The sequence below is a fragment of the Stegodyphus dumicola genome, chromosome 10 (assembly GCF_044657685.1).
Source record: "Stegodyphus dumicola isolate Sdum_Otavi_A_Nest chromosome 10, ASM4465768v1".
NCBI lineage: Eukaryota > Metazoa > Arthropoda > Arachnida > Araneae > Eresidae > Stegodyphus > Stegodyphus dumicola.
The window spans coordinates 118,257,846-118,272,630 of NC_140777.1; the positions used below are offsets into that span (position 1 = coordinate 118,257,846).

The following is a 14,785-nucleotide window of genomic DNA, read 5'->3' on the forward strand; positions in this document are numbered from 1 at the left end:
CCCGTTGGTAAACTGAAGGTAACAAGAAAAAGAAGCCGTTCCACCGACCAGAAAAGAGAGGGCACGACCACCCCCAGAATGAAGAAGGGAGAAGTACGACTAATGCAAAGAGAGCCAGGAGAAATGACGGCAACTATAACCCGGCTCCAAAACGGAAGATCTACCCATCGGATAGGCGTCTACGCAGTAAATGTCGACGATTTGATGAAGGAACACCAGCTGCGGAGGCTAAGAAACAAGAAAAATTTGAACAGCCAGCAACGAGATCCAAGCAGGAACGAGAGAGAGTTGTCCCGGTTCCGCCAAGACCAGCTGCCATCAAACGGCCGAGACCACAGGCAGAGGCTAAAAAGAAGGTCTTCAAGGGTGATCGAACTGGAAGGAAAAGAAAGCTCATGGAGGAAGGAGCCGAAGGACGAACCCGTACAAGACGGAAGATCAACCAGACTGTAGTCTTCGCCACTTTCCAAGCCTGGGCAGAAAAAAGGATGTCTGAATATCACAAAGATAAGTAAAACTTTATGTTACTTTGAAACCTTAAGTTAATTTTTCATTCTTACTGCAAGTGGCAGAATTCAAGAAGTTTTACCTCATGTGAGGCCTACCTTTATCGCCAAAAAGGCGAGAAATGAGTTGTTACCTATTTTGATATTGTTTTTCAATTACTCGCGAGTAAAACTAAAATTAATGTATAATAGGAATGTGTAAATACTTGAATATTGTAAAAGCATTGATAATCTTTGAGAAAGGTACCTTAAGAATATTGTAAAAAATTATTGTATAAAATTTTATTTAAAAGATTCTGGCAAGAAAGAAGTTTTAGTCTGAAAGACTTTTGAAATGTAGTATTTCAATGTAGAAGAATTGGCACTTGCTTGGAAAAGAATAGAAGTTAACAATGTACTACTAATGTATGTTTTAAAATGCGTAAAATTAACGGCATGTTAATATGTCCTTATATACAATGTGAACTGTTATTTTAAATGTTAAGAAATACTGTGATATGGTAAAAGTGAAAGTAATGCCAAAAATTTTAAACTTATTCGTGTGACTGTAAAAAGACCAAATTATTGTGAATATGTGTTAAAGTTGAATGAATGTAGTTAGGCTCTCTGACGCTACACTTCAGAGTTAGCCACTTTCAGAATAGTACCTCAGGGTTTAGAGATAAAGATAAGGTGTGTTATGAGGTCTGGTTATGTTGAATTTTTAACACGTTAGTGTTTTGATGGCAGGCGGTAGTGTGAACACTTGTACATAAACACATTCGTGTTCGGTGTTTTCTTTTACAACACATGTCAGAGAGCACGGGGAGAGATAATTAAATAAAGTCATGAATGAAATAAGAATGTTAAAACAAAAATATATGTATTCATGTTACTTGCCATTTAATTGTGTAACATTTCATTAAACTAGTTTTCCTTCCAGATCTCTGGAAGGAACCAGATTTCAACTAAAAGCTCCTGTTTAGATGCAGTACAGATGAAAAGTAATTGTCCATGGAGCTGATAATTTAAAAACAATTTTTTTTTAAAATTTCTAGTTTCTAGTGAGGAATGTTTTTAAAAGATTGGCCTCGCGTTAGATTCTAGAGCTAAAAGTTTTCAACAAGGTCATTTTAGACCTCAGTTTCAAACTAATTAACTCTGGCGGGAAGTATGTAAGGATCTTAAGTTTTACTAACGTTTATTTTATTTTAAATCTTTACTATCACTTCTTATTTTCTACTTCCGGCCAGAATTAAAAGCTTTAACCTATTTATGCAAATCTGTCTTGCTAACGCCAAGTACTTAAGTTGTGGTTTTTTGCCAAGCAAGAGAGAGGAAGGAGTTATTAGAGGCAGGCCGCTTGCCATAGTAATTTTACTCGTTTGCTGGTTGCCTTCAAGGCCAGAGGTTTAATCCTCTTGATAATTTTAAACGTATTGTAGTTTTAGCAGCTCTCTGTACTACATACGGCTTTTTGTTAATTAACGGCCAATCTTAAAGTAGGCACTTGTATATTAATTCGAAGTTAGTTTAGTTAGAGTTTTAGTTAATATTTTTATATTCTTACGTTCAGACCACAAGTGGTTGGTCTCTGTATTCCGAAGTCAGGAAATCTCTGTAAAGATAGAAAAATAAAGGGTTTTGTATACCCTTCCTATGTGTATTGTCTACTTCACAATTTATTGAACATAGCTTTAGTAAGCTCCCTGTTCTGAGTCAGGACAGTTCATGTTTCCAAGGCAAGTAAAGAGGAATACCAGTCCTGATACATAGACAAGTTCGCTTATCCTTTAAACGGAAGACACCATCGCAGACGTACTGTCTAGCACCCACAAACTTTGAAACAGCTCTGAACAATACAGTTACGCCAAAGATCTTTGGTTACGCACCGCAGTTGAGAAATCGACTAACCCTGGCAAAGCAGGTAGACTGAATGGCTGAGTGCGCGCGGTGCCAATCGCGTGATGGAGGAGTGGGAGTGTCAGAGTGTGATGCGAGACAAAGGAATGCAGGAAGAAGGGGACACATGCACACGGACAATGACCTTGAATGGATCTGCGCGGGGTGGACGAATTATCCGGACTGGCATGTTATCGAGTAGCGAGTTTTTTGGACTCTATTGTAATGCAAAATAAATGGAGTATAAGTGTGTTATGTAATTATAACGAATTAAACATCATTACTATAAACTTTGGAATCCTAATGTAGCAACCAATTATCTGGTACAGAAGCGAAATTTATTTACTGCTTTAGTTATGGCTGAAACTGTAACAATAAACATAAATATATATTTGCAATTTTCTGAATATGATCTACTCAATTCTTAAACTTACCTGAGTCCTTAGAAGTGGCAAAGCTTTTGAAAGAATCAGAAGTATTGCAACTTCGCGATAGCCAATGCATTCGCCAATTTTCTGAAGATTTTCCGCTGTTTTCTAAAAGAACAGATAAAAAGCATTTAATCTAAACGGAAGATGGAAACTGATTTAAAATAAAAGTGCTGAATGCATGTTTAACATTAAACAACTTGACAGGAAACACTTTGACATAATTTTCTTTTTATGGCACCATAGCACCCAAAGTGCTTTTGTACAATGAGCTCCCGGTCACACGTTTCGTGAATTATTCGCGCAACGTCTAAAACAAAGAAATAAAATGCTAAGATACCACTTTCAACATTTACTCCTTTGCTAACTGATGATTCATTGAACACATGTGTTCGCACCTGATTACAAAAACGACTGCTACACCAGTATCATTCAGCTAAGAGGGGATGCCAGTTTTTCATAACATAATATTCAGCCCAATACAGTATGAATGCCCTATCAAACCCACGCTCACGCACCCAGGGCGTAAAGGCTTGTACACACATGTTGAGATTAACAGCAATCGGCACCATCAATCCATACAAGAAGCAGACCTTATCATCTTTACAGATGCCTCCAGGACCCCCGATGAAGTAGGCAGCGCCTTTGTACTTTTCGATGGCGCACATATAATTCACACACACTTGGAAGGGTTATCTACAATCCTGGAACAGCGTTTTCCAGGCAGAAGCATTAGCCATAACAGCGCCTATTGAATACGCTCCGGCTTTACCCTCTCCTTTCATCAATCTTCATTCAGACAGTGTGTCCACTCTTCTGGCAGTCTTAAACATAACCATGCCTCTCATTGTCAACATAGAGCATCTTCTGCAAAGCAATGCCCATAAGCACATACAACTAGTATGGGTCAGAGCACACGCAGGTCTGATAGGCAATGAAACAGCCGACATTTTTTTTTTTCCCGTATTTCGATTCTATGACTCAAATTATGTAAAATTTGGTGGGAAATTTACGGAAAAATTCAAAAATTTATTTTGGCGCATTGTTTTTCAGTTTGCGCCAAAAATAATTCACTTAGCTAAGTTTTTAATACATAGAAACACAATTCCGTGATTCACATAGAACGTACCGTGATTCACATAGAAAATTATTTTCTTTTCTGTTTTTACATTGTTTGCCCACCAGCGGTAAAATCGCTGAACACTGGTAGTTCGGACCGAGGTTCGAATCCCACGAACAGGCTGGCTGCATGGGTTGTTCGTGGTTTTCCCCATGTGTAATGTGTATACGAGCCAGTTCCCCTTACAAAGTCCTCCACGAAGGCATCCCTCCCCTTAGGCAGATAGCTCTCGAGGCTTTGCCAAAATCACACACACACACACTTTTCACATTGTGCATGAGCGGACAAAATGTCACATCGTTCCTACTTTCAAATATTTTTAACAAATTGTCTAAACCACATTTCATGTTATTATCGCTGTCAACAAATGTGCCAAATTTCAAAACGCGCCAATATATAAATTACTGTTGAGACGCTGCATCTTTGAAACTGTGGACATGACCGCATGTTGTGCTTACGTTTTATTTTGCATTTGTTTCGAATATATATACGTATGGTGTCTAAATGCTGCTATCATTTTAGTAGAAAATCTCAGTGCTTTCATTTTATAATTTTATTTAATCGTCAACATTTCATTTTCATGAAACATATACCGCGCTGATATTCGGTTTAATGTTCATGGCATATTATCGCTCTTTATATAGAGAAAATGGCTCAAGGTACAATTAGCCTCGAATATTATTCGTTTAATAACACTTGTGTATTAACAGAATTCAAGTGTAGAGCTGAGAATAACTGGAAGTGTTACAATAAATCAGTACTTTCTTATCTTATCGCATTTCTTTGATTTTGATAGTATAAGATTCAAAATTATTCTGATTATACCTATTGTAAACATTATACCTAAAGTTACATATGAATACATTAAAAATATTTGTTGTGAATAAGATACATCCATTCTGTTTGAACAAAATTTCTTGCGCAGGCAACACATTTACAGAGAACAGTTATTAATGTAAAATTTAACACACTAAATATGCAGGAATGCAAATTAGGAAAATTCACTTGGAATAAAACTGTGCATTGGCTATTATTGTAGACCATATTTTTCATACAGACTGCATTAAAAATTGCTAAGACTTCTGTTACTTATATATATAATTATGCTTATATTTGAGCTAACGTCGCTCCGAAAATTTTCGAAAGAAATCCACAATGCATTAATTATTTTGTACAGGAAATCGGGCAAACATTTTCAACTATCTTGCTTAAAGCAGGCAAAGGTCATGTAAAATGCCATAAATATTACTCGTTCCATTCGTTCAAGCCCATTCGTTCATTCTAGAAGCCACTCGCTTAGTGAGTATTCAGATGTGCACTTATAAAATATGCGTACGGATGCCTTGTGAGGTTTTATCAATTTATTTTTAACTAATAATTAATTTTAAGTTCAGTTGCATTTCTATCACTCTCTTTTCACCCACGCTTTTTATGCCAGAATGTAAATGAGATAGCGAGCGTTTATTCAGATTGAGGGAAAATGAAGTGCTATTTAAGCGAAAGTTACGCAAGCTATTTTTAGACACGACGACCTTAAAATTGTACCGTTGGTTACGTTTCTCAGAAAACTCAATGAACGCTTCTATCAGGAAGCACAAGAATGTAATACAATGAACCACTTTGAACTTTTCAGCTACGAGATTCTTCATGAGGACCGCCATCTTCGCCCTTTTGCGGCTTTCATGCTTAGCGATAACCAAAATTTTCCTACATAAATCTTAAATGTGCTTTCGCATCTGCTCTGTCCAAAATCTCAGCTGAATATGTGTTTTATAGCAGGATTTTGACTTCATCCTCATTACTTATTTAATGCAAAGCAAATGGTTGTAAATATTGTGTATATAGTCTTCCAGTTTATGAGAAAAATTTTTACTTCATGTATTATGTCTTGTCTCCAGGACTCACTTAGGCATTTCTGTTGCTGCATCGCTACATTCAGCAACCAAATGAAAATAGCCGGTATACAGCTTGCAGCTTTGCAAGCCAGACGCGGAGGCAATAACAAACGAAACAGAACGTCTATTTTTAGAGAGCCTTTGACCCCGTCTGACATTAGAGACTCAGTGCCCAAGCTCATTAATCTCCAATTTGATCAAGAACTTATCCTGCTCATCCTTTCATTCATCTCGAATAGAACGTACAGGACTTTCGCCGGAGATGCTTTATCATCTCCCAGAAAAATCCTAAGTGAAATGCCCCAGGGTTCGGTAATTGGTTCTGTACTCTATCTGTTTTATGTAGCAGACTTCTCTAGGGTACAATTTAACAACAATGCAATCCTAGCCTGTTATGCGGATGATACGGCCTTGACGGTAAAATCAGTCAACATCAGTCACGCATTAAAATGCTGCGAACTATCATTCTGAATATTGAACAGTGGTGTAGCTACTGGAAAATATGTATTAATGCCCAAAGGTCACAGCTCCTGCTTGTTAGATGGAAAAAGTAAGCCAAGGAACTTAAAGCCAAGGAAAAGTCTCTTCCTTTTCAACGAGCCGCTACCTATTGTTCCAAAGGCTAATTAGAGAATCATCAATAATGACAAACTCACGTGGACACATCACATTGATCATATATGAGAGGCAAAGCAATTAAAGTCATGCAGTGCCTACTTCCTATCATAGGGAAATACTCAAAGCTTGATCTTTCAAAGATAAAGCTCATCTACACTTCTAATATTCGACTTTTGATGACTTATGCTTCGCCAGCTTTTATCTACTGCTACTCCTTCGGATACACACAAGCTTCACGTTGTGCAAAACAGATTGTTAAGGATCAGAATTAATGCACATTACTTTGTTCGAAATAAATTTCTACATGCTGATTCAAACTGGACAGATTGGATAACTTTCTCAGGAAAGCTAACAAAAAATTCTTCAAGAGTGCTCAAAATGACCATATGAACCTTTTTGAAACTTTTCACTATGAAGTGCTCAACGAACACAGATATCTTCCCCTCATGCATCCGTCATTCTCAGTCAAAACCAGTTCCCAATTAACTTATGAAGGTTCTTTCACAGTTTATGACACTGTTTTATACTGATGTATTTTATTTTCATAGTTCCTGAAGATTCCAGAGGAATTCTTGAGTTACAGCGCTAGGGTGGGTGACAACCCATGTTACCCTGACCTTTATTCGTTGTGCTATGTAGCTCCTGTTACTGAACTTTAGCACCTATAATTTGTATATAGCTCCATGGAGTGCCTTCTGCGACTAATTATATATAATCTTTAATCTTCATTTATTATTTATTGAACTGTAAAGTATTTTGTTCTGCACTTTTGGATGCATTTAATCTAAGTTGCGTGATACACGCGATCATGAACTCTGATTCAATATGCTGCCATCATTATTGTTATCTAAGTTAATCCGGATAGCCATTAGAACTTTTATAAGACTAGACTATAAGAGAAACACGCTAATGTGACAATCAAAATCGTAAAAACAACTTTGTATTTAGCGTAAGTATATTGAAACACTCAATCGATTTCGAGGGCAGCTTCGATTGTTTCAATATACTTACGCTAAATACAAGGTTGTTTTTACGATTTTGATTGTTATAAGACTGTTTTATGTATCAATTATTCACCGTTCATCCATCTTGGCTGTCCTCTTGGACTCATTGATCAAGTAATCACCCTACTTCAAGCTCCCGCTGACGCAAATACATCAAGATAGCCGGAAAATAGCATACATTTAGCATATTAATCGCGGCCACTAGCGAAACCTTGAACCTGGCTATTTTTAGAGCGTGTTGTGTCGTGAGCTTCGGGAATTTAGTTTCAGTATTTTTTTTCCTCCAATCGGCCGTGGTTTTGCCTACTTCAGGACATGTCGTACCGTGACTATTAGTTATTTGATTCTCTGATGTTGAACGCTTCAAGCCATTTGGCTTGCCTCGCAGGTTTCCTACAAACCAAAGCCTTTCCTGAGCGTTTAAATTATCCTGTGTGCCGTTAGGCTAATCTACATTTGAATTAGTTTAGCATTACGTATTTAAGCTAAGCCACTAGTGATGGCTTGTGTAAACCCAAGTTGGGTATTTGTTATTTCTTTGTGTTCAAATAAAAGTGCTGTTTGCACACTTCGTCTGACTTTGTCTACACTTTAAGGCAAGAGAATTATTCTATTATAATCTTTCTAAAGCTAACTAGTTTATGCTACCAAAGAAGGTGAGACTCTAAAGCCTTATAGAAAGTCTTTCTAGAAGAACAGGTCAATATTTACGTTATAAAGATATCACATATAGGGCCGCGCTGCGCTATAAGAAACATAGCCGAGTAATGCGTTTCTCTCAGCATTAGTTTGAACAGGAGGGTTCTAGTTGAAACAGTTACACTCAACAATATATTACGCCTACGTACCCCGAACACTTTACGAGGCCTGGAAAATGTCTCGCTTGAAGGTCTGTCTTTAACTATTAAGTCACTATTAAGAACTATTAAGTCATAAATTTCGTGTAAGTCAATTAAACAGATATAATGGACGAAAAGATCCTCGAAAATGTTTCATTCGATGCACAATTGAGAGAAGCTATCAGATCTGATACTAGTTTTACTAGTTAGCAAAAGCCATATTAACCACATACAGGGAACTTTTAAATATGTAATTCATTTACGGGTACAATTAACGAAAAATGTGCCAAAAATTTGTTTCAAACGATAAATACAAGGGAAAATAAAATGAATTAAATGCTAATACAAGAATGCAAATGCAAATTAAATATACTGAATAAAAATAAATATAATCAAGGGAATACAATTTACTAATAAACTGGTTTTCACAGGGAAAAATTATGTGCCATAGAAGAAGGGGAAAACCATGCGAATATTCCTTTTTTAATTTTCAGAAATTAGAACTAAATTTCTGGGATGTGGAGGAATATGCAAGAAAATACGGTGACTTGATTCTCATCTCCCTCAGATATATGAAGGACAAATATAAAAAAAAACCATGCAGAATATGAAAGATTCAAATATTTGCAAAACAGAATTCTCTAATATTACAAATAGAATATGATTAACTTCGAAGTAATAACAAATGCTGTTTTCGTTGTAATGCCATATTACTGTTATTTTTTTAAGAATTTTTAAAATGTAACCTATTTATTATTTCTCAGAAATTGATTATTATTCTTATTTTGCAATTAGTACTTAATTCGTAGATATGTTCGTGAAATTACAAACAGAAGATTTTAAAAAACATCAAATATAATTAATTTTCAATAAGCAAACATTACGTTTTTTTGTAATTTCATATGCATTACTGTTATTATCCTATACTGATATCTGACATTTTAACTTAAAGAGTTTAAAAATAGATATAGCACTTAATTAATTAATTCTTTTTTTATTTATTATCAGTTTATTCTTTCTCGGAAAACAATTGTTCTTTCACATTTTGCAAGCAGTATATAGTTTCGTTAAGCAAGCAGTTTCGTTAAATGTAAACAACAAATGAACAATACCAAACAAGAGAAACATGAACTAAGCTGTAATTTTAATAAATAGAATAATTTACAGCTGCAATCTACTTCCTTTTTTAGTAGATGGAAATTTTCAATTGTTTCGCAGGCAGCTTGAATTCTAGGAAAATAGCGTAACATATTACTTTTCATTTAAATATCCATATGTAAATAAAGGAATCATCATAATAACACAACATAATCTACTTCCAATTTTATGCGTAATTATAATTATTTATGTAAATAAAGGAATCATCGTAATAACACAACATAATCTACTTCCAATTTTAGGCGTAATTATAATTATTTAACTGTATTTTCACATTAAAACATTTTGTAATGAGTGTGAAAACGAAACCTTCATTTCGAGTAAGATAAGTTACTCTCGGGAAATTTTATAGCAGAAACATTAACTCTTCAAGGTGTACTTTTAAAATAATTTCAGCGAAATATATGGGCACATATGGAAGTAATATGTGTATTGTATAAGCAGCACAATGATGCATTAATTGCAGCGGAATTTCCATCCACATCTCTAAGCAGCTTTTGCCATATTGTTCAGCGGAAAGAAATAATAGCATATCTTACCTGCCATTATTCCAGTATTCAGACACGCTTCCTACACAAAACTGTATGATTGTGGACATAATTTAATGATTACCACCAGGCAGATTGTTTTCAATTCGTACTGAGACATTAGCTTTTAACATAATTCCGAAGAAACGGTATTTCAACTTTGAAAAAAAGAAGTTAAGGGAGTAATACGTTCTAATCGATAAAAAAAGACCTCTTGGCTTATATCGCAGAATGATAAGTCCGTTATCAACACGCGATATATTTCGCGAATTTTTGTTTCTGAAATATTTTTGCTTTAACGCCCACTTTTAGCAAAAATTAAATGCTGGACGTCCCTCTGTGGGAAAACAAATCGGTAATTTTTACAAAATATGTACTCCCCTCCGTATCAAAATGATTGATTTATAAATTTATATCGAATTAAGGAAATAGAAGCGGGAAGAGTAGTTTTGATTACGTTATCTTCTGCTTTTACAAAACAGTTTTGATACTGTATGTCAATTTATTTTAATTCTTTTTATAGAGCTATGGGGAAGGAACGCAATTTAATGTTTGATGACAGTGTAGAGTTGCGCGCCTCCAACTTGCACGCAACCAAGAGGTGACTGTTGAAACTGGATAAATGACAGAGTCTTGCTAAGGGTTTAAGTCCCTTTTTATTCAACGTAATAAATTACAAGTGCGTGCTCTTGACGCTCACAAACTACGCCAACTCGGCGGTAAAATAAAAATAAGAACCTGAAAAGAAACTAATGACAAGACTCTAACTACGAGGCTCTCTAAAAGTAACTAACCTCACCGCGTTTTACAATACCGCTGCTAATTCAGCAAACTTGAAGATCACGTTGAACGATTAACAATACTTCAAGGCAAGCACGCAGGCCGAAACGCGGGGTTCTTCGATTTCTGGCTAACTACCTCCGCGCTCGTGAAGTACGAACAGCACACCTCGAACTCGTTTCCTTTCTATTTAACTCAGAATACTTCCGCTGATAATTTGAATCCTTGCGCGTTCTACTAAAATTTACATACACTGGCATTGGCAATTCCAGGGGAAAGTAAGGCTTGACAGGAAAGATAGTTTAAACTTAAAATAAATGTTAGTTAAAATAAATATAAACCCTACATTTGCCGCTGCCAGAATTTGGAAAACTTGGAAGCAGGTCCTACAAACGACCTGTTGTAAGTTTCTATAATTCTGAACTAACTCTCGAGAACCTCGTTTACACACAAAAAAAAAATCTTATGTAACAAATTGTATACTAAATTTCTGTGGATACTTATAACTCTCTCTTCTTACAGCAACTTTTCCTGGACTTCATCAATCAATCTTCTGCTTTTCCTTCCAGCATCTGGAAGGAATAAGTATCAGTATCTTTCTAAATACATTATAATTTACACTTTCTTGACACAATAAATTTTTGTTTTTAAACGATTCGTTTTCCTTAGTTATTGCTTAATTCACATTCATTCAATTTTTCAAGCATTAATTTAACTTCTGGCTCTCCACCATGTGTGGTGTCAAACGGGAATATTCGTGTTTTAGTCTTACAACACTTCCCCTAACCACCATGATTTGTTAGAATTCAACGACCAAATAGACACACCTTACTCGACATTCTACAACTCGATGAGCTACTTTAACATTCTTAAAAATTCAAGTGTAGGTGGAGAACCCTATAAAACACATTCATTCTAACTTCCCCCTCATTCATCTTTAAGCATGCAGGCTTTCGCTCTAAAGCATGACTTTATCTACAGTTTATTACTTAAATTTTGAATTCATTGCTTTTGAGCATTTTACTTTTAGCATCTAAAATTTTATGCTTCTAGACTAAATTCTACATTTACATTCAAGTATTTACGTATATTTACAAAATTTTAATACATATGATTTTTACAATTTACTATAAAATGAATAAGAGAAAATAAATTTTTACTTTACTCCTTCTTCGCCAAGCTGGCGGCACTGAAACTAAAATTCTTATTAATACAAGAATACGAAGTTATTTTTATCTTCGGCCAAATTTTGGCTTTAACACAACAGAATTAGTCTTTCGAACAACAGAAAATGCTTGTTTTTAGCTTGTATAGTTAAAGAAAATAATACCTTTGCCTTAGCTAAATAAAGTAAAACAAAACTAAGTCTCAACCGAGACATATTGACTTTCGTCAAAACATAGAACTTCGTACTTATGCATAACATTTCGGAACAAAAGAGAAAAAAAAAATTTATAGAAGATTTTAACTTATCTTTGAGTTTTCGATGATTGAAACTCCGTCATTCTTTTCTGGCAATATTGTTCCCAAGTTATAGCTTTCATGGACGTCAATCTTCTCCTTACTGACATCCAAGTGTCGTCCACATTAGTTTTTCTTTTGCGTCATCTGCATGCTGGCCTCTTGGTGGAGTAATCGTCGGGTTGTTGTCGTTTCCGTTTATCCATTGGACGGCTGGTCTTGACGTCCTCCGGTCTGGAGTCCTTCTTGAATTTCTTCTGTTGTTCCTGGTATTTTCGTTCCTCCTGTTGCCGTTTCAGTTTCCGGAATGGCGGCCTTGCTGGCACCTGACTCTCTGGCCCTGGGAGCGTTCTCCTTGATGTATAATTTCTCCTGCGATACGTTGTAGGTGGTGTTTTCCTCTTTACCACGGTTTCTTTACGCGGTGCATCTGCATTCTTGTTTTTCTTAAATGCTGGAGTTTGAAAGTTTTTATTTTTTCTTTTTGGTACCGTCGTCCGGGTTGTAGAAGGGCTAGGTCTCTTTTCAGTTCTCTGCTTCTTGGGTGGTGGAACAGTTGTTGTTATTTCTGGACCTTCTACTTCGTTTAGACTTTAGTCCTGCAAGAAACTTTTAAGGATTTCAAAATCATTTGGATTATAGTATTTTTTCACCTGGTCGGGACCTGCTTTACAGATTTCCCCTCTCTCGTTCTTAAGGTATAATACGACTCCTTTGATTTCCTGAATTACATAGGGGCCTTCAAATTTTGGAGCTAGCTTTGCCGTAAAATTGTCTGGGGAACTTGATAAGGAAAATTTCCGCTCAATACTTTATCCGCAACTTTAAAATCTGCTTCACGGCGTTTTCTATCATAATACGCTTTTTGCTTATTTCTTGCCGTATCCGAGCTTTTAAGCGCCTGATCAATAAGTTTTTCAACATCTTTCTGTTTAAACTCTTGCTCTCTTTGTTGCACAAAGAATAATTTATCTAAAGGCGTAATTAACTTTCGGCCTAAAAATAATTCTGCTGGGGTTTTTCCCGTAGTATCGTGATTTGCCGTTCTTAAAGCATAAGCTAATTCATTTATGTAGCCATCCCAGCGCTTGTGATGTGTGCTCACGTAACTGCGAATTATTTTTACTATATTTTTATTCACTCTTTCTGCTATGTTTGCCTGTGGTCTATACGGAACCATTTTGATATGGCGTATGCCAAGTCCACTGCATATGTTTTCAAATATTTGACTAATGAATTGTTTTCCGTTATCGCTAATGACTTTTATCGGTGCACCGTATTTTAAAATGTATCTGTGTAAGAATGCATCTGCGACTGTTTTGGCTGACGCGCGTTTAAGTGGAACAATTTCTGTCCATTTTGAAAAATGATCTACTATTACTAAAAGAAAACGATTTTTATTTAACTCGCTTTGGGGGAAGATCTATGCCTAAAATTTCATTCGGAAACGTAGCGCGAATGCTATTTAAGTACCCGGCCGGGCTGTAATTAATATTATTTATTAACTGACATTGATTGCAGGCATACGCAGTTACTATTTTGTATAATTGCGGGAAATATACCGCCTCGCGTACCCTTTTTAAAGTCTTTCTGACCCCTAAATGACCCGCTGTTTTCGCGTCGTGTAATTCCTTCAAAATGCTTAGTCGAAGCGAGGCTCTCTAAAAGTAACTAGCCTCACCGCGTTTTACAATACCGCTGCTAATTCAGCAAACTTGAAGATCACGTTGAACAATTAACAATTCTTCAAGGCAAGCACACAGGCCGAAACGCGGGGTTCTTCAATTTCTGGCTAACTACCTCCGCGCTCGTGAAGTAAGAACAGCACACCTCGAACTGGTTTCCTTTCTATTTAACTCAGAATACTTCCGCTGATAATTTGAATCCTTGCGCGTTCTACTAAAATTTACATACTCTGGCCATTGGCAGTTCCAGGGGAAAGTAAGGCTTGACAGGAAAAATAGTTTAAACTTAAAATAAATGTTAGTTAAAATAAATATAAACCCTACAACAGAAATGTGACTCTACATCAGCTATTGAGAAACTTTAAAAATGAAAAATCTAAGCATGGTATTACAAAAGGCTATCGGCAAAAATCATTGTGTGTCGGCCAAAATTGTTTCTAGGATATGGCAACGAGCCAGACATTGCTATGACGGAAGACATTGCTATCTTTTGAAGAGATTTTGGAAAACATCAGAAAGGTACCATAAAACCCAAAATGCAAGGTTAGATCATATGAAAAAGACATTGCTTCGATCTCAAAACACGCTTCCAGAATTCATTATTTGTGCCGAAGAATCCAATAATGCGGCCAGTGAAGCAATAAATAATTTTAAAAATTAACTGTGAAATAACATGTAATGTATATAAACTGAAAGTCAAATAAATATTTATTATTCTCATAACGGTTGTATTGCACTTGATGACTTATATTTACCCCTTGAAATTAGTGACAGAGCAGGAAAAACACATTTTTATATGGAACAATCATTTCGATTGCGTGCCTTCGTGGTTAGTGGTTTGCGTGCTGGACGCATATTCCAGAGATCCGTGGTTCGATTCCCG

The 14,785-nt window shown here is 36.0% G+C and overlaps 1 protein-coding gene across 2 annotated transcripts in view; it reads right to left on the minus strand.

Annotated features, from left to right (window-relative positions):
* The window catches only part of LOC118182973 (BTB/POZ domain-containing protein 6-B-like), a 75,659-nt gene extending 65,407 nt beyond the window's left edge, over positions 1-10,252 (minus strand). Inside the window, exons 1-2 of one of the 2 annotated variants that reach the window (XM_035352365.2) lie at positions 9,989-10,252; positions 2,822-2,923 (exon numbers count right to left, since the gene is read on the minus strand). In XM_035352365.2, the coding sequence (XP_035208256.1) occupies positions 2,822-2,923; positions 9,989-9,995 (109 nt within the window). In that variant the 5' untranslated portion in view covers positions 9,996-10,252. The remainder of the gene's footprint in view (positions 1-2,821; positions 2,924-9,988) is intronic. The other variant, XM_035352364.2, reaches the window with a different exon arrangement.
* Positions 10,253-14,785: the final 4,533 nt, after the last annotated feature.